The sequence below is a fragment of the Mobula birostris genome, chromosome 13, assembly GCF_030028105.1.
Source record: "Mobula birostris isolate sMobBir1 chromosome 13, sMobBir1.hap1, whole genome shotgun sequence".
NCBI classification, from domain to species: Eukaryota; Metazoa; Chordata; class Chondrichthyes; order Myliobatiformes; family Myliobatidae; genus Mobula; species Mobula birostris.
The window spans coordinates 38,660,088-38,679,081 of NC_092382.1; the positions used below are offsets into that span (position 1 = coordinate 38,660,088).

Here is an 18,994-nt window from a genome sequence, read left to right on the forward strand (position 1 = left end):
GACTGGGCGTCGAAAAGAAAGCATCCGACGCCACACTGGAAGTTGGAGACATCTTCCTGGAAAAAGAGTGGCTCCTTGGGCAGCCCAGATCCGGTGGTGCACGAAAAATATCAAAAGTACACAATGAAAGGTCAACAAATTCAAAACCATAAAGATACAACATGCCGAGAGAAAGCAGAAGTTATGCAATCTTATTAGTGACATAAGCACCATCTAGTGGCAAGAATCATTCCCCAAAATGTTGATTTAAATACTGTACAAACTCATGAAAGGTGCTATATATTTCTACAAATATAGTCCTGATACAGTTTTAGAGAGAGTCCTACAAATGCATGACGACAGATCCATGATATCCGACCGGGTATAATATCACAGGATAAACAAGCAAGAACAACGTACTTTATTGATGTAGCCATTCCAAATAACACATAATTTACAGAAATCAATAAGTGAAAATGTCAGAAATATGCTGATCTGAAAGAGGAAATTGGAAGTCTATGGTACACGAAGGGGGTAAACATTGACCCAATGGTAATATCTACAACTGGTATCATCCCAAAGACACTACACGATAGCATTAAACATGTAGGCCTACCAGGAAATATTTATGTAAATCTCCCAAAAGCGACTATACTAAAGACCACTAGAACAGTCGGAAAGTTTATAACAATTGAGAAATGAGTGTGCTTATCTCTGTTGATATCTGAAGTTTTACCAGCAGTACCTGAGAAAAAGAATCATACTAAACATGCGATTGTACTGGAGTGAGTGCAGTGGAGATTCAACGTGCAGTTTATTCGGCTGGAAATTCATTAAAACTCAGGAAGTGAGATGACATTCTTTCCTCGAAGCAGAGTAGGCATTGGGTTCTTACGTAGAAATTTACACAATTATAAGCAGAATGCACGAGATCTGCTGTGTAAAAAAATTCTCCATACCAGGTTTACATAATGCAAAGAGCAAGTACAAGGTTTAGTGTAAATTCGTGTAGGCCGTTCATTTTCTTGTTTTCATTTCATCCTTATGCAAACGACTGAAGTAACGAATGGACTGCATTTCAGCCGATTTGGTCTTCAATGTCCTCTGATCCAGACCCGCTCTCTCATTATCCAAAGGGGTGGGGCTGTGAAGAGAGCGGGAATGTGGTGAAAAATATTTTTTAAAAAGGTAAGACGAGTTTAATTTTAGGTGGGAGGTGGGATACGCTGGCTGCGGGAGCCGAAGGGTCTGTTCCCGTGCTATGTCGCTCATGGGCTCTAAACCAGTTTTATTCTCGGCACTACCACGTTGCCCTAAGACAGCCGATTCTGAGTGTCAAGACGAAAAACGCTGCGACCCGCCTCTGAGTAGAACTTAATATTTTGCTTAGTAATTAGTTGAATAATTGACGTGAGCGGATATTTCGCTGCGCTGATGAATTGCTGTCTGAACTTGGACTGAGTTACCCCATAAATAAACGTGTTTGTGCAGCAACTTAATATCACCAGTATGTATCCGGTGTGTCGAAGGATGTATTCCGAATCGTTGTAATTATTCTGATCCAGTCCGGCGATGGTGTAATAAAGGAATTCGGCAACACTCACCGACCACAGGATGACGAAGCTTCTGGAGATGGTGAGAAGTAAGATCACAGACCTCCTCCTGCTTTCCATCTCCGGGTCACTGCGGTTCTCCACCTTGCTCTGACCCCTCAGCCCCTTACGGACACGACTAGTCACTAAAATGTGTCTGACTGTCAGAGCGTTCAGCAGTAGTATTAACACGAAAGGAAGAAATGGCATTACAACTTCAGAAAACCATCTGTAGCCCACCCATCCAGGATCCTTAAAGGAGCCGGGCTTTGGAATACAGTCCCAGGGTATATTGACAATCACTTTCACAGGACGATATTTAAAGACGAAGGGCACATTAATAAAACAGAGCAGAACGCCGGTTGTTGTCAGAACCACAGCTGCAATTTTCCCGGTGCAATATTTCGTTTTCCGCTTCTGACAACAAATGGCGACAAACCGATCAAACGTAAAAGTGACAGTGAACCAGACCGAACAGTCTGTGGCTGCTTGTCCGAGGGCGGAGATCACACTGCACACGGGGGTGATGTCCAGGAAAGTTCCGGGGAAGTAATAATAACTGACTCGCCAAAATATGACCGCAAAAATGATGGTTAGGAGATCCGGCGTTGCCATGGCCACCAGGTAGCGAGTGGTGCAGGTGGAGAGGCCGCACGTTCCCCGGGACAGGATCAGAATCGCGACTAAATTCACTGGGAAACAACAAAAAGAACAAGGGTATTACTGTCTCGTTTTTCCGTGGGTTTCAGGACAGATATAAGCTGGACATAGAGATTAGTCAATCTTTGCAGACAACTCATTTCGGGAGGTTTAAAAGGTGTAAAGCGGGAGGTGCAGATGTCGCAAACGCGGCTATGCTGGGTGAAAAGGCACGGTACTCTTTAGTGGAAGAAGAACAGTGTTTGGGAAGGAGGAATTGTCAACTAATCGCCGAGGGCGCTTTGAAGACATCAATATAAATCTCCCGCCATCAGGTTTTCGACAGATGTGTAAAGCCAGGTTATTTCCGCAACTTCCTCAGCGATGGTGATTGCCGCGTTCCCGTCACCTATGTTCTGGCACTCTGTCTGTACCACGAAGGCCCTCCCCCTCCGCTTCTGTCAGTTGCAAATTTCAAATTTCAAATCAAATTTATTTCCCCCGCTGTAAGACTTCGACCCCTCCTCGGCTGCCCATTTGTCACCCCACTCCACAGGGTGCACTACTGTTGTCCGAGGTTCCTTCACACTATGTCAAAGCATCCGATCAGAAAGCTCTCAATTTCCCGTTTAAAGATTCTGCCTGACCTGCTGATCGTTTCATGTATTGTGCACGTTAGCGCTTAAACCATCCAATTTCCAAAGGAAAGCCAAATAAATTACTACAAAACATCTCTCTCTTTTAGGGGTTGCTCCAAATTACTGCAGCATTATTCTAATTGCTTCAGCGCTGATTTTTCCAGAGCGGAGTATCGCATGTACCTTACCCCGTCTGACCACTAAAGGGCACCGCTGTGTTGGCTCTTAACTCCCTCTTTACTTCATGGCCAAAGTGGCGTGGAAGCAAAACCTGGTACACTAAAACACACACAGTCCCTTCTTTGTATTTTCAAAACTCCCGATGGTTCAGAGTCTCACACGGAAGTGACGTCTACCTTTCTCCGTCAATCTCACCAGGATTTCGCTTCCCACATTCCCTTCAAACTTGTATCAATTTCCTAAAACAGAGCTTGATACTTTTAAATGTGCATTTAAAATCTGTTCCGCTATTGATACGGCCTAACACCATATATCCTGCGAAGGTGACAAGCGCAAAATTTAGTTTCACAATGGCTTTGCTTTGACAAATCGAAACTGCCTGCCATGAATCCGTAAAATGTATCCATGTCCCCGAACTTCCATTCTCTATCTGTTTCAAATTCAAATTTACTTCCAATCCAGGCCACTGATTAAACTGTAAGGAAACCGCGAACACAATCTTGACACCGGCATTACAACACTGTCGGTAACAGAACGAGTCCAAAGACCGCACACACAGAATTACAAAACTAACTTCGCCTCCGGTCTTACCAGGAACACCAATAACGGCAATGATCATGTACCATATCTTTCTCACACGGTAAAATGTTTCAAGCATGCTGTGTGATATGCAGCCTGTCGCCCAGAGGCTCGCGATCTCGCTGAAGAAACTCTGAGCTGATGAATCCCCACGGTCATTCATTTATACTCACACCAGCGCACTGAATATTCACTACTACACAAAGCTGACGTCTCCCCCAACACTTGGAGTAAAAATGAACATGATGCAATTCAAGTAAAATCCCACTTGTGATGAGGTATGGAGAGCTTGACGGGAAATTGCAAAATCTCAAAGACAAAGAAATGACGATTCGAGAAGTCAGTAAATGTTGTTGTGAAACAGTTTCAGGCTTAACTCTCGGTTTCATGATTGTTATTATTGATCTTGTCCATTTCTGGACTCTGTAGCCTTTGTCAACATAGGCCAAAGCTGTACTGTCGTTGGACTGCTCTGTGTTACTCTGGGAATTGCCTCGGCTATCGGTCTTGCAAGAGAAATATAAAATAAAGAATGCGTTGCCTGTACGTTCGTGAAATATCGTGAAGAGACTTAAACTAATATCGCATCCAGGCTTAAGAAGATTCTGAACGCATGCAATCCGTTAATCAAATTAATGACAATACATACAAAATGCTGGAGGAACTCAACAGATTAGGTAGCATCATTGGAGTGAATAATCTGTCGACATTTCTGGCCGAAGCACATTCTTAAATTAATTCATGCTTCGTAGATCTCCTCAGCTCCATTACCAAAAGCGATATTTCCCAGCGGCCATTCATTTCATTTCCAATCCCCATTCCCGGTCAGCCATGTCGGTCCGTGACAGCCCTTTCTGCCACGACGGGGTGACTCTCAGGCTGGGGGACTAACACCTTATGTTCCGCCTAGGTAACCTCCAGTCTTATGATATGAAATGGATTTGTCTAACTTCTGATATTTTTCACTCCGCTTTCCCTCTTCTTCATTTCCCCACTCTGGATTCTTACCCTTCACCCCGCTTACCTGTCATCTCTCTCTGGTGCCGCCTTTTTTTCCGTTCTCCTCTGATCCACTCCCCTCTCCTGTCAGCTTTTTTCTGCTCCAGCCCTCAACAATAACAGCCATCATCACGCATCCAAACGTAGAGCGGTCCTTTCTACTATTTCAGACTCGGGGTGTTTCCCCGAGGAGATACGACGTTGAAGCACGACGTTCCCACAGAATGGTTACTGGGTGATTAAAATTAATCGGACCATTAAAAAGAGTGACAGAAAACCAAGGAAACCGAACAACGAGAGGAACTCATCGCTACCGCCTGCCTTCCCGATATTTCCACGGTTTCAGGAATGATCGCCAGGCTCCTGAAGAAATACCGGATTAATACCATCCACACACCCGCAAGGAAACTCAAGGCACAGCATCTGCGGGTCAAAGGTGATTTGGGACTCAAGTCAGCAGGATTGTGTAGGATTCCGTACGGAGTGGTTGCGGAGCAGAGTATGTCGGCACAGTGGAACCCCACATCAAGGAGCACAGAAGCTTTATCCGTTTGGGTTACCGAGAGAAATCGGCGGTAGCAGAACATAGCATTTCCAATGGCCATAGAATTGACTTCGACAGTGCAAAACTACTCTGTCGCGACAATGGCTTTTGGGATGGTCTGATAAAGGAAGCCGTTGAAATAAAACAAGTGGAAAGGTATTTCAACAAAGACGAAGTCGGAACAGGAATTTGACTGTAAAGATGTTATGAGAGCGGAAACCTGATTGGATGAGGTGTAATCAATCAGCAGGGCCGACTAGAGAGGTAAAAGTATCACCTGGCAAGACATATCCAAGCATTATTCTTGAAGAAGATGGTAGCGGTTATGATTGAAACGTCGGTTATAATCTATACCTGTACCCCGATTGAAGCGCGAGAAGGCTTTATTCGTCGTATACGTTAAGAAAGCAGTAGATACTTTTTAAAAGTACTGAAGGCATTTTCTTCATCACTGAGACAGTGTGCCAATTGAATTCCCTGATATGTGCAGGTGGTTGCAAATGATAACGCTAGAGATATTTGGTTGATGGATGGGTAAGACTGGAATCTCGGCTTCCAGGCTGTGAATGAGCAAATGTAGATGAAATGAGCTGAGGAAGAAACTTGAACGATTGTGTGTGGAGAAGATCACTGTAGTTCAGAGGAGAACATCACCATGGAAAGAACGACCAGCCGGTCTTCTTCGATTAGTTTAAACCGGGATGATTACTTTTATTTACGCTTCTAGCAACAGATGGTGACAAGCTGATCAAACGTAACAGTGACAGTGAGCCAAACATAACTTTCCCTGGCTGCAAATCCCAGGGCAGAGATCGCACTGCATTTGGGGGTGATGTCCAGGAATGTCCCGGGGAAATAATAATAAGTTATCCGCCACAATATGACCCAAAAGATGATGGTTAGTAAACCCCCTGCTGCAATGGCCACCAGGTAGCGAGCGGTGAACGTGGAAATGCCGAACTTATCCCCGGGACAGAATCGCAATCGCCACTAAATTCACTGGGGGAACAGAAAAAAAAAGGTGAATTACTGTGTTGCCGCTGCTTGAGTCTCAGAGCAGAAATAAGTTGGAAATTGATAACAAGCAAACTTTGCAGGCAACCTATTTCTGGAGGTTTAAAAAGAGTAAAGCGGGAGGTTAAACGAATGCATGCTGGGTGAAATGGTGCGGTACTCGGTGTGGGGAGAGCATCAGTGTTTGGGAAGGAGGGCTCTTCAACTGAACGTCGAGGCGTTTGGAGAAACTATATAACTCTTGAAGCATCAGGTTTTGGACTGACGTGTAAAACCGGGATAATTCGGCCACTTTCTCAGAGATGGTGATTGCCCCGTTCCTGTCACCTGTGTTCTGGTACTGTCATAGGACAGCGAAGCTCCGCTCTGCGTCGGTCCATTTTCACAGTTCAAAGCAAACTCATTTACACCGTTCGCATGCCTCCCCCTTCTCCGAGACACCCGTTTATCAACCCCACCCCCACCCCCCGCCACAGGAGCCCCGCTTAAGTTCGCGCCTTTTAAATTCTGCGACTATCCTTGTTCGGGTGTCTTTCACATTATATCAAGGAATCCGATCAGAAAATTCCAATTTCATTTTCTAAGGATTCTGCCTATCACGCTGATGATTTTAAGTCGTGACCGGATCTTGAATCATCCCTTAAGGGCTGTGCCTTTAAAGAGAGAGAGAGAGAGCTGTACAGCACCAACGCCTTGTTAGTAAGAGCGAGAGAGGCGAAGACTGCGCACAGTTTGTTTGGAATTTCTGCAAGGACACTGCCAGCTTCTGAGTTCCTACAGAGAGAGAAGGGAGGATCTACTTGATGGACAGCTGGTGTTCAGCATAGTGAGGTAAACAGAAGGTCAGTTGGTAGGCAGACAGACACAAGATTTTGGACACTGAATGAGCTGTGATGTGCCCACAGAAAGGTGGGTTTTTTGGAGGATCGATCAGGAGAAGCGATCAGTGACTCTCGCAGTGTGGAAAAGGTGGGACCAGTGGGAAATTATTAGTGTGCCCAACCCTCGCCTTGGCTGATAACTCCACCACAGAAAACGGTCCCCTTGTTGTGGTCACATTCGGTGACTTCTAAATGGTTTCGGAGGACCACAGGAAGAATCGACAGCATCGGCTTAGTCGAACAACCACAACACCTCTCTCTCTCCATCACTACTCAACTCAATACCACGAACTGAACTGAACTTTACTTTAGGGGGTACGTGACAAAATTTGGGCCTGCGTTCGGGATATGAACAAATTGGTAGGAGCCATTCCAAAAGTTGTGTGTGGGCTTTTTGGGATAGGTTGGGGAAAATCACTTTCGGTTTGTGTTCTGTGAAAAAACAGCAGACATGGATGTTCAGGATTTTCTGGCAGGAGCAGACCCTGTTGTTTTGAAGAGAGCTAGAAAGGATGAGTTATGTAAAAGTGTTCCAGAACTGGAACTTAAGACGGTAAAGAAGGGTATGATTAAGGTAGAAATTCAATGAAACATAGTTGAATATTGTCTTTCGATGAAGCAATTTACTGAGGATGTGTTGAAAATGTTCGCAGAATGTAAACTTACTGAGGCTGAGCTTCAGCTTCAGTTGGAAAAATTAAAAAATGGAACAGGAATTTCAATTAAAACGGTTCGAGGCTGAGGAGGTAGAAAAACAGAGACAGTTCGAGTGGGAGATGTGGTAGCTGGGAGGTTTAGTGTTAGACCCTGCTGATTTTTACAGCTCGAAAGAGCTTATGTTGATTGAAGAATTTAAAAATTGTGTTCCAGATGATGTAAAGGCATACCTAGATGCAGAGGATACCGCCACCTTCCGAGGCTCTGCTAAGACAACAGACGAGTTTGTTTTAACCCACGATGTTGAGTTTACTCCAGATGAGAGTGTCCCAGAGAGTAGCTGGGAAGTTCAGGGTAGCCTAGAATTTAGAACTGGGACTAGCCCAGGATGAGGTAGCTGTCCCGATTGCCTCCGTTCAGGTTGTTGAAGCCCCTGTGGATTTAAAGGGTACTGAACCTTGTGTTGAAGCTCAGTTAACGTCTGAGATGTCTGACTCGGTTGACAAGGATGTAGTCCTTTTGTTTCAGATGGTCTTGGTTCAATGAATAAGGGGTTAACCTTGGTACCAGTGGAAATTAAGGATTCTCAGTCACTTGTGTTAGACAGAGTTCTGAAAGTTAGTGATGAGATGAAAATAGGAGAGGTAAATATTACCAAATATGTGGAGGAAAGTGTTGTGACTGGATTTGAAATAAGGTACTTGTGAAAGTTGGTTTGGTTTCGGGACCTTTGACCCTGGTTGCAGGACAATGGCCTGCTAAAGAATTATGTGCTACACTGTTGAATTTTGCTTTAACATTTGGATGTAAACACCTTCAAGGTTATGAAGTTGCTTTTCACGATTGTTATGTGGAGAAACAGGATTGTTTTGGTTTGGAGAAGCCATTTGTAGGGATTACTACGGAGACAGTACTAGATAAAGTTTTTAGCAATAAAATAATGGAATGTTTGGGGTCTTTCATAATATACACATGGTTTCTGTAAGTCTGGTGAAAGTGCTGAGTTCAGTAAACATTGCGGGGAGGTTGACACCTATTCAAGGTGATGTTTATCCAGCAGTTCAGCTAACGAGCAAAGCTGCTGCTAATCACCCACACAGGAAGAGGAAGTGGAAGCCACTGTGTCTGCAAGTGTATATTGGGCTATTGTGCACCGAAAGCTTTCAGGGCTAAAATTTTAAACATGGCTCAAAGTGTGCCTTTACAGGGACATTTTGGAGTGAGAAAGATAGTGAACGAAATTATGAAGGAATTCTACTGGCCTCATTTTAGAAAGGATATTGTGAATTTTTGCAAGACCTGCCATATCTACCAGGTTGTGGGGAAACCTAATCAGGTTATTCAGGTAGCACCACTTAAAAGGAAACCTGCTTTTGGTTAACCTTTTTTCTAAGGTCATAGTGGATTGTGTTGGCCTATTGCCAAAGACTGCAGCTGGTCGTCAGTACTTGTTAACAATTAGATGTGCTCCATCTAGGTTCCCTGAAGCCTTGCCTCTCGGAAACATCCAGACCAATACTGTGGTACGAGCACTCATCAATTTTTTTCACACTGGTAGGTCTGCCCAAAGAAATTCAATCTGACCAAGGTAGTATCTTTACTTTCAGAGCATTCCAGGGGATTGTTCGAGAACTGGGAGCTAAGCACATTGTGTCATCTGCATATCACCCAGAGTCCAAGGAAGCCTTGGAACAGTTACAATCCACTCATAAGACCATTATTGAAACATATTGTGTGCAAAATGGGATAAACTGAAATGTGGGGGTTCCCCTACTCTTATTTGCTGTTGGAGACTCAATTCAAGAAACATTGAGGTTTAATCTGTTTGAGCTTATTTTCGGTCACTGGCCCAAAGCACCTTTGAACTACTCAGAGAACTGTGCATTCATTCGAAAAGATGTGTCAGTGTGCTGGATTATGTTTTGAAATTTCGAAAAAGCCTTAACAAGGCTTGTGGCCTTGCAAAGCAGAATTTTCAAAACGTTCAAATTAAAGTGGAACACCAGTTTGACAGGATAGCACCTGTGAATACTGTTATGAAAAAAAATGGAGTCGTTAATGCTGGTAATCAGATACCAGATAATTTTCACAAGTTGAATATAGTATCCACAAGACGAGAATTCCTTTATTTTGAAAAAAAAAGAAACATTACTGACAAGGTCCATCAGTTGGAGACTGCACCGCAAAACCAATTGAAAGACTTCATTAGCAAGTATAAAGATGTATTCCCTGACATTACAAAACAGTGCACAGCTGCAGTGCATGGCGTCATTGTAAGCTCAGCCGAGACGATCAAAGAATGAATTTAGGAACAGCATCTTTACAGAGTGAACTTTGAGAAAAGTAAAATGGTTGAACAAGAAATTGGAAACAAGAAAAAAGAAACAAGGAAAGAGAGTGGATGACTGTATTGATAAAGCGGGAAAGGCTAAATACCTTACAGAGATTGACCTGTTAAAAGATACTGAGGTGTTCCTTTAACAGGGAGGGTTCGAGAAATATCTACATTTGTGACGCCGTCTGGACTGCATGAATACAATGTTTTACCCTTTGGAAAGATAAATGCTCGAGGGACATTTCAAAAGATGATGAATTCAGTAATTCAGGGTTCAGAAAACACAGGGGCTTATATTGATGATTTAGTGGTCTGGAATGACACGTGGGGAGAGCATATTGCAGCGGTAGAAAAACTACTTGACACACTTTCCAGGGCCAATCTTACCGTGAACCTCAATAAGAGTGAATTTGTACATGCCACAGTTACATAACTGGGCTCTGTAGTAGGCCAGGGCCAGCTGGGTCCTGCATAGACCAAGGTTCAAGCTATTGCTGAGGTTTCCGTTCCAACGGGCAAGAAAGCTTTAAGAAAGTTTTTGGATATGGTTGGGTATTATCGTACGTTTTGTAAGAACTTCGCAGACAACTCTCTCCCCTTAACGAAACTCCAAGGGAAGAGTGAAAGATTTCTGTGGAGTGACCTTTGCCAGGAGGAATTTGAACGCCTGTAAATCATCCTGTTTTATCATCCTGTACTCAAAGCATCTGATTTTTCAAAACCATTCTCTAAAGCGACTGACGCTAGTGACGAAGCTGCTGGGGCAGTACTGTTACAGAAGGGTGTGGATGACATTGAACACCCAGTAGCTTATTTCTCAAATAAATTTAATGTACACCAAGAAAATTACTTTACTGTGGAAAAGGAGTTGCGAGACCCGACGCAGCTCCCGATGTGGTCTTTTATATATTGGCGAGACCCGACACAGACTGGGAGACCGCTTTGCTGAACACCTATGCTCTGTCCGCCAGAGAAAGCAGGATCTCCCAGTGGCCACACATTTTAATTCCACATCCCATTCCCATTCTGACATGTCTATCAACGGCCTCCTCTACTGTAAAGATGAAGCCACACTCAGGTTGGAGGAACAACACCTTATATTCCGTCTGGGTAGCCTCCAACCTCATGGCATGAACATCGACTTCTCTAACTTCCGCTAATGCCCCACCTCCCCCTCATACCCCATCTGTTACTTATTTTTATGCACACATTCTTTCTCTCACTCTCCTTTTTCTCCCTCTGTCCCTCTGAATATATCCCTTGCCCATCCTCTGGGTCCCCCCCCCTTGTCTTTCTTCCCGGACCTCCTGTCCCATGATCCTCTCGTATCCCTTTTGCCAATCACCTGTCCAGCTCTTGGCTCCATCCCTCCCCCTCCTGTCTTCTCCTATCATTTTCGATCTCCACCCCCTCCAACTTTCAAATCCCTTACTCACTCTTCCTTCAGTTAGTCCTGACGAAGGGTCTCGGCCTGAAACGTCGACTGCACCTCTTCATAGAGATGCTGCCTGGCCTGCTGCGTTCACCAGCAACTTTTATGTGTGTTGCTATCACTTATCCTGGCTTCACAACATGTTGAAGTCTATGTTTGTCCTGCCCAGAACCCACTTGTGGTTTATACGGACCACAATCCATTGTTTCTTTTTGAACTAAGATGAAGGATAAGAACAGAAGGTTACTAACCTGGTTACTAATCCTGCAAGAATATGAGCGAAAATTCAAACATGTGAAAGGTACTAACAACATTATAGCTGATTGTTTATCCAGATCTTAAGTTAGAAATAGTACACGTTTTGATCTGTTATGTGGCAATTATATATGTATTGTTTCAAATCTGCAATCTACAGTTAAACTAAAAATTTTGCTTCATCAAAATTTTTCCTTAAAGGAGGGAGATATGACTGGATCCTTAATCATCCGTTATGGACTGTACCTTTAAAAAGAGAGAGAGAGCTGTCCAACACAAACATCTTGTTATTAAGAGAGAGAGGGGCGAAGACTGCTCACAGTTTGTTTGGGGTTTCTGCAAGGACACTGCCAGCTTCTGAGTTCCTCCAGAGAGAGAAGCGAGGAGCTACTTGATGGACAGCTGGTGTTCAGCATAGTGAGATAAACACAAGGTCAGCTGGTTGTTAGACAGACACATGGCTTTGGACACTGGATGAGCTTTGCTGTGCCCACAGAAAGGTGGGTTTTTGGAGGATCGATCAGGAGAATCGATCAGTGGCTCACGCAATGTGGAAAAGGTGTCACCGGTGGGAAGTTATTAGTGTGCCCAGCCCTCGCCTGGGTTGATAACTCCACCACAGAAAACGGTCCCCTTTTTGTGGTCATATTCGGTGACTTCTTAAGGATTTCGGAGGACAACGGGAAGAATGGATGGCATCAGCTTACTCGAACAACCAGAACACTTCTCTCTCCCCATCATTACTCAACTCAATACCATGAACTGAATTGAACCTTACCATTACCGTAAGACTGTATCCAGTTACCCCTAGGCTTGAAGAAGCTTGGTGTTTATATTTTTACACACACACACACACACACACACACACACACACACACATATATATATATATATATATATATATATATATATCATTGCTAACCTGTTCGATATATCTGATTTTATATTACTATATTGCGTAGTTACTAATAAATACCATTAGTTAATAGCAATACCAGACTTCAAGGTGTCTTCCATTTCTGCTGGTTGTTTAACCCAGGGGTCTCCAAACTTTTTTGTACTGCGGACAGGTTTAATATTGACAATATTCTTGCGGACCGGCTGACCGGCGGGGAGCGGGGGAGGAGAGTAGGGTTGCCAACGGACAAAAGTAGAGTCCTGACGAAGGGTCTCGGCCCGAAGCCTCAGCTGTACCTCTTCCTAGAGATGCTGTCTGGCCTGCTGCGTTCACCAGCAACTTTGATGTGTGTTGTTAGTCAAATACGTTGTTTACCCAGCCGAAGACTACAATGACCATGAAGCCTTGCGCGGGCACCAGTGCGCATGCATGTTACCTGCCCATTTTTCTTTTCTGCAAATTGTTTTTGGCGATTCTGTTCGGGGGATGGGGGGGTGTTAATCACGACCGGAATATAGGTGCTAAATAGCTAATACACTCAATTTCTAAAAGAGTTTATCTAACGAATTTTATATTAAACACACAGCGCATATATTCCTCGCATGAACATAGTGAGAAGTCAATTATCAGCGGAGGACAGGGGAGCTTGAAGTGTTGAATGAACTTCCAGTAGAAGTGGTAGAGGCAGGTTCGGTATTATCATTTAAAGAAAAATTGGATAGGTATATGGACATGAAAGGAATGGACGGTTACGGGCTGAGTGCAGGTCGGTGGGACTAGGTGAGAGTAGCGTTCGGCACGGACTAGAAGGGCCAAGATGGCCTGTTTCCGTGCTGTAATTGTTATATGGTTATATAGGTCACTTATAATTCAATAGCATCATAACATTTTAAGTAACGTTTGGATATTAAACACACAGCACATATTTTCCTCGTATGAACATAGAAAATCATTGCAACACACCAATATCGCTGAATTAGTGGGAGCCCTGGGCTTGTTTTCCTGCAACAAGACGATGCCATCGAGGGGTGACGGGATACAGCGATACTCGAAGGAGGTTCCTTATGCCCAGTCTATTCCACAGTTCTGTTTTCGTTGCATTCATTGCAGAGATATGTTGGAAATGGAAGCAATGTTTTCAGTGCTTCCGTGGCTATCGCAGGATAGTTAGCCTTGGCTTCGATCCGGAATGTCGGCAGAGATGTTATGTCAAACAGACTTTTCAGCCCGCCGTCATTTGCAAGCTCGAGGAGTTGATCTCCCTCCCGCGCTGACATGGATGATGCGCGGGTAATGACCTCGCATGCGTAATGGCTCAACAGTGGCCGTGACAGGGAATGAGGAAAAGTGCAGCTGACTCATATCGCCAAATCACATCGTTTCCGTAGCACATGCTCTGCGGCCCTGTGGTTGGGGACCGCTGGTTTAACCCGTCACGGGGTACGAGACAAAGTATTTTGCACGTTAATGCTTACATCATCAAACAATAATACAGGTATTTCAAAACATCTGCTGCTTTAGTGACGGCTCCAAATTACAGCAACATGATTCTAAATGCTTCGATGCTTATTGATCCAGAGCGGAGTATCGCATCAGCCTTAACCGTCTGTTCTCAAAAGGACACCACTGAGTTGGTTCTTATCTCCCGCTTCACTTCACGATTAACAGTGCTCGGAAACATATACAGGTACACTGAAACGCACAGAGACCCTCCTTTGACTCCCTGGTGGTTGTGAGTCTAACTTACAAGTGATGGCGACAACTCTCCCCGGTAACTCAAAGGCGATTCGGTCCCGCGTCCCCTTCACATTTGCAGTAATTTCTAGTAAACACAGTATAATACTTTGAAGTTTGAATTGAAAGCATGTTGCTCTGTTGATATGGAATAAAAACAAGCAGCCTTTAAACGTGACGAGCGCGCTGCATTATCGACGTTTACTTTGATAGCGACTTTGCATTGCGAGCGATGAATTCAGAAAAATGAATCGCTCTCCGATCCACATTCTACATCGGCTACAACTGCCGGTTGACTTTGTTCCAATATCGCTGATACATCGGCATCACAAGGCTGTCGGTAACTGAACGAGTCCAGAGGCTGCACACACAAAACTGCAAACCTTAGTTCGCCTATGCTCTTACGGGGAACACCGATAGCAGCAATGATCGTGCAACATATCTTTCTCACACGGTAAAATGTTTCAAGCATGCTTTGGGAGATTCATCCTGCCTTCCAGCTTTCCGCGATCTCACTGAAGAATCTCTGAGCGACGTGAGATCCTGTCTTCTGTACGCGGTGCCCTGACTGACGAAGGCTGGCATGCCAAACGCCACTTTCAAAGCCCCGTCTGCCTGTGACCCCACTTTCAGGGAACCACATACCAAAATTAGGTGCGTTCCGTTAATCGAAGGCTAAAGTTCTAAGACAGAGTTAATACAGATTTCTCTCCATTCACCCCTCCTCTAAACGCATTTCCCTCACTTACACTGTCCCTCTCTCCTCCCAATGCTCTTCTTCCGCAGCTACCGACTCTACCTACACCTTTCACCCCAAATGCCCCCGCTCCTCTTTCTTACCGGCCAACTCTCCCTCTCACTATATCTGCCGCCTTCGTCTCTCACCCTCTCACCCCCCCCCCCCCCACGGAACTCACCCCCTTCTCTCACACTCTAAAATTTCCACTTCTCTCCCACACACTCTCCCTTCTCTATCTCTTACCTCTCCTCCCCTCTGTTCTCCGTCTTTCACCTCCCATTTGCCTTCTTCGTCTCTTCCCCTCTCACGCCTCTCCCCTCTCAACCCTCTCTCCCCCTTTCACCCCCTAACCCTCTCCGTCTCACACCACCTCTCCCCCCTCACCCTTCTCTGTCTCTCACTTCTCTCAGCCTCTCACCTTTGTCTCTCCCCTCTCTCTCCCCTGTCGGTGTTCCACCATTCTCCCCCCTCTCTCCGACGTCCCCCTTCATGCCTGTCACGTTTCGCCCCACCCCAACTATTTCTCCAGCCAATGTTCCACCACTCTTACTCTTCCATCTCTGTCTCACCTCTCTCTCCCCAATCTGTCTTTCACGCCTCTTCCCTCTAACGACTATTCTCTCCCACCTCTACTCTTTCCCCCTTCTCTACGCCCATCTCTCTTCCACCCTCCCGCTCTCTTCCTCACCCATGCCCCCTTCTCTTCCTCCCTGTCTCTGTCTCCCACCTCTGCCTACCCCACACTCCCATTCCCCTCTCTCTCCCACTCCCAACTGTGTCCCTCATTTCCCCCGGCCATCTATCATTACCCCTCGCTCTCTCCCTTCTCATCTGTTTCTCACTTTTCTCCCGTCCATGTGTCTCAGCTCTCACTCTAACCCCATTTCTCTCTCTCATTCTCTACTCCGCTCATTCCGTCTGGCTCTCTCCTCCTCTTATATCTCTCCGCCAAATTATGTCTTCCTCACCTCCCTCCTCCTCCCTTCGTAGAGGTTTGTGAGCAGGATGACGGTGATTTTGCTGGTCTCACGGTCAGCATCAACTCCAGGAATATCGAGTACTGCACTGCAGAGCACCTGGTGGTGAGCAGGATCCCCCTGTGCACGGGGGTGTGGACAGCGAAGGATGGGACATAAGTAGGAGAGATGGGAGAGAGGGGGTAAGTGAAAGAGGGTGGAAAGAGACTGGAGGGAGCAAGAGAGCGCGAAAGGTAGAGAGAGAGATGAAGGACAGGGGGAGAAAGGAAAACAGGGTGGAGAGAGAGTTGGGAAGAGAGAGATGGGGAAAGAGATGGAGAGAAAAGAGGCGATAGACAGCGGTCTGGGAAAGAGGTTGAGGAGTGGGTAATGAATGACGCAGAGATGATGATGGTTTTACTCATCTCGTCTCCTCTCCTCACCTTCTCTTTCTTCCCTCCCCTCCTCAATCTGATCCCTACCACTTCCCTCCGCCCTCCGTCCCACCCCGCAGAGAATGGTGGTGATCCACGCTAACCAGTCCGAACCACCAGAGCTGGCCTTCAATCTTCTCCAGCAATCCCGCGCCCACTCCTGCCTTTGACGGGCCCCAGTCAAGACTCTCTCTCATCCTCGGCATCCCGCCACGCCTGGAACACTCCGCTCTCCCCTCTATCACCGCCATTCTCACCCTGCTGGTGGCGATTTTGTGCTGGACACCACGGACGACCGCTCTTGCAGCTTCGCCGAATGAGTCGCACCCTTTTCCTCACCGTCCACTCGCTTCCCTCTCTGTTTGTTCAATCTCAGCTCCCCTTCCCTCCTGTCCGTTCCCTCACTGTCGCCCCCGCTCTTCCAACTCTCCATTTAACCTTCTTGCCGACAGCCATATTGTGCCAGTGTGTGACCCTGTCCCCACTTGCTCCACCACTAAATGTGTCACTCCCCTACACTCACCCCATTTCCCATCCCATCATTCGCAAACCTCTTCCATCCCACCCCTCGCTTTCCTCTCCCCGCCACCTCGATGTTGTGTGCACATTATGCTGGGTGGCTGCCATTTTGCGATGCCAATTTTCGCATACTCACCTTATCACTCATGACACCCTCCCTTCTCTATGCCCTTTCCCCTTCTCCGGCCACCCACCACATCCTGGGTGGTGAACATTTTCTGATAGGAAATTTCGCTCCCTCGCCCCATCCTTCTCTCCATCGTTGAGTGAGTTGGTTCCCTGTCCCTCCGTTGCGACACTCAACTCTCCGTCCCATCAGTCCTGTCCGAGTCCCGGCCCCTCGCTCCCCCTTTTCCCTTTATCTTGCCCTCCATCTAATATGCGAAGGAGATGTTACCACCCACCTATCCTCCACTGTTGAGGAAGCTAGGTCAGTCCCCCTCGCTCTCGTCCCATTACATCACCACCTCCCCGTCCCATCACTTCCCCTTCTTCCCTATCCCATCACTTCCCCTCCCTCACCGTCCCGTCACTTCCCTTCCTTTCCTATCCCATCCCTTCCCCACCATCCCCTTTCCATTATTTCTCCTCCCTCCCCGTTCCATCACTTCTCCTCCCTCCCCGTCCCATCACTCCCGCTCCGTCCCAGTCTCATCATTTCCCATCCTTCCCTGTCCCATCCCTCCCACACCCTCCCTTTTCCATCACTTCTCCTCCCTCCCCGTTTCATCATTTCTCCTCCCTCCACGTCCCATCACTTCCGCTCCCTCCCCGTCCTACATTCCCCTTCCTCCCTTTTCCATCACTTCCCCTACCTCCCTGTCCCATCACTTCAACTCCCTCCACGTCCCATCACTTACCCTATCTCCACGTCCTATCACTTCCCCTCCCTCTCCGTCCTCTCAGTTCCCCTTCCTCCCCGTCCCATCAGTTCCCCTTCATCCCCGTCCTACACTTACCCTCCCTCCCCTTTCCATCACTTCCCCTACCTCCCACTCCCATCACTTCCCCTCCCTCCCCGACCCATCATTCCCCTCCTTCCCCGTCCCGTCACTTCCTCTCCCTCTCCGTCCCGTCACTTCCCTTCCCCACCCTCCCCTTTCCATTATTTCTCCTCCCTCCCCGTTTCATCACTTCCCCTCCCTCCCCGTCCCATCAGTTTCCTTCCACCACTGTCGTTTCACTCCTCCTGACTCCGTCTTTACTTCATCCATGTCGGCCTCTAGTTTATAACAGGGACATTCGACCCTCCCCTTTTCGTCCCTTATTGAGTCATTGACTTCGCCACGCTCACCGTCTCATCAGTCCACTCCTCGTCCCATCTCTCTTCTTCCTCCCAAACCTCTCACCCCTCTTCCATGTGAATATCTGAGATATATACATTAATTCATTCAATAACAACATTATTCGAATTGAATCATATACACAATATCCAATACTATATAAAACACAAATTAAAACACTGTTATTACAATCAATCACATACTCTATCCCCGGATTGTATCCATGGGCACCGCATGTTCCTTCGCCATAGATTCTATGTGCGACAGTGGCCATTGCAAGTCAAGGTCTCACTCCATCCCTGGCGGCCACATTTACCAAGCATTCGCCCATCTTCAATCAGCGCGTCCCTCCCTCTCTTGTACTCACTTCTACCAAAGCCGTCACTCCCTCCCCAGCAGACATTTCCAGTGAAGCGTCGGCCATTTGAGGTCAACGTGTCCTTCACTCCTTCTCTGCCGCTCACTTTAACCAAGGCGTCGCTCCCTCCTTGGTCCCGTTTCAACCCGGCCGAACGGGGTCTCCTTCACTCACCACATCTCCCCCTTTTTCTCAACAACATTAACGATGGTGACGGCCGTTTTCAATCGGCGTCTCACTCCCTCCCTTCCCGGCGCTCACTTTAAACAAGATATCACTAACCCTAAATTGTCCCGTCAGACAGTTTAGGCGAAGTACCGGCCATTTTATGTCGGAGCGTCACTCTCTC

The 18,994-nt window shown here is 46.4% G+C and overlaps 1 protein-coding gene across 1 annotated transcript; it reads right to left on the bottom strand.

Annotated features, from left to right (window-relative positions):
- Window positions 1-417: 417 nt before the first annotated feature.
- Window positions 418-3,818, bottom strand: LOC140207541 (probable G-protein coupled receptor 139). The gene is made up of 2 exons (XM_072276077.1): window positions 3,620-3,818; window positions 418-2,263 (listed from the first exon to the last, which is right to left on the bottom strand). The coding sequence occupies exons 1-2, from the start codon at window positions 3,768-3,770 to the stop codon at window positions 1,293-1,295; spliced, it is 1,122 nt and encodes a 373-aa protein (XP_072132178.1). The 5' UTR covers window positions 3,771-3,818; the 3' UTR covers window positions 418-1,292.
- Window positions 3,819-18,994: the final 15,176 nt, after the last annotated feature.

Bases quoted from the DNA above. Each gene is read 5' to 3' on its own strand.
- LOC140207541 (XM_072276077.1), bottom strand. From the start codon at position 3,770: ATGAATGACCGTGGGGATTCATCAGCTCAGAGTTTCTTCAGCGAGATC. The intron at 2,264-3,619 runs GTAAGACCGGAG...GTTGTTTCCCAG, and splicing joins TGCCGTTATTGGTGTTCCTG to TGAATTTAGTCGCGATTCTG.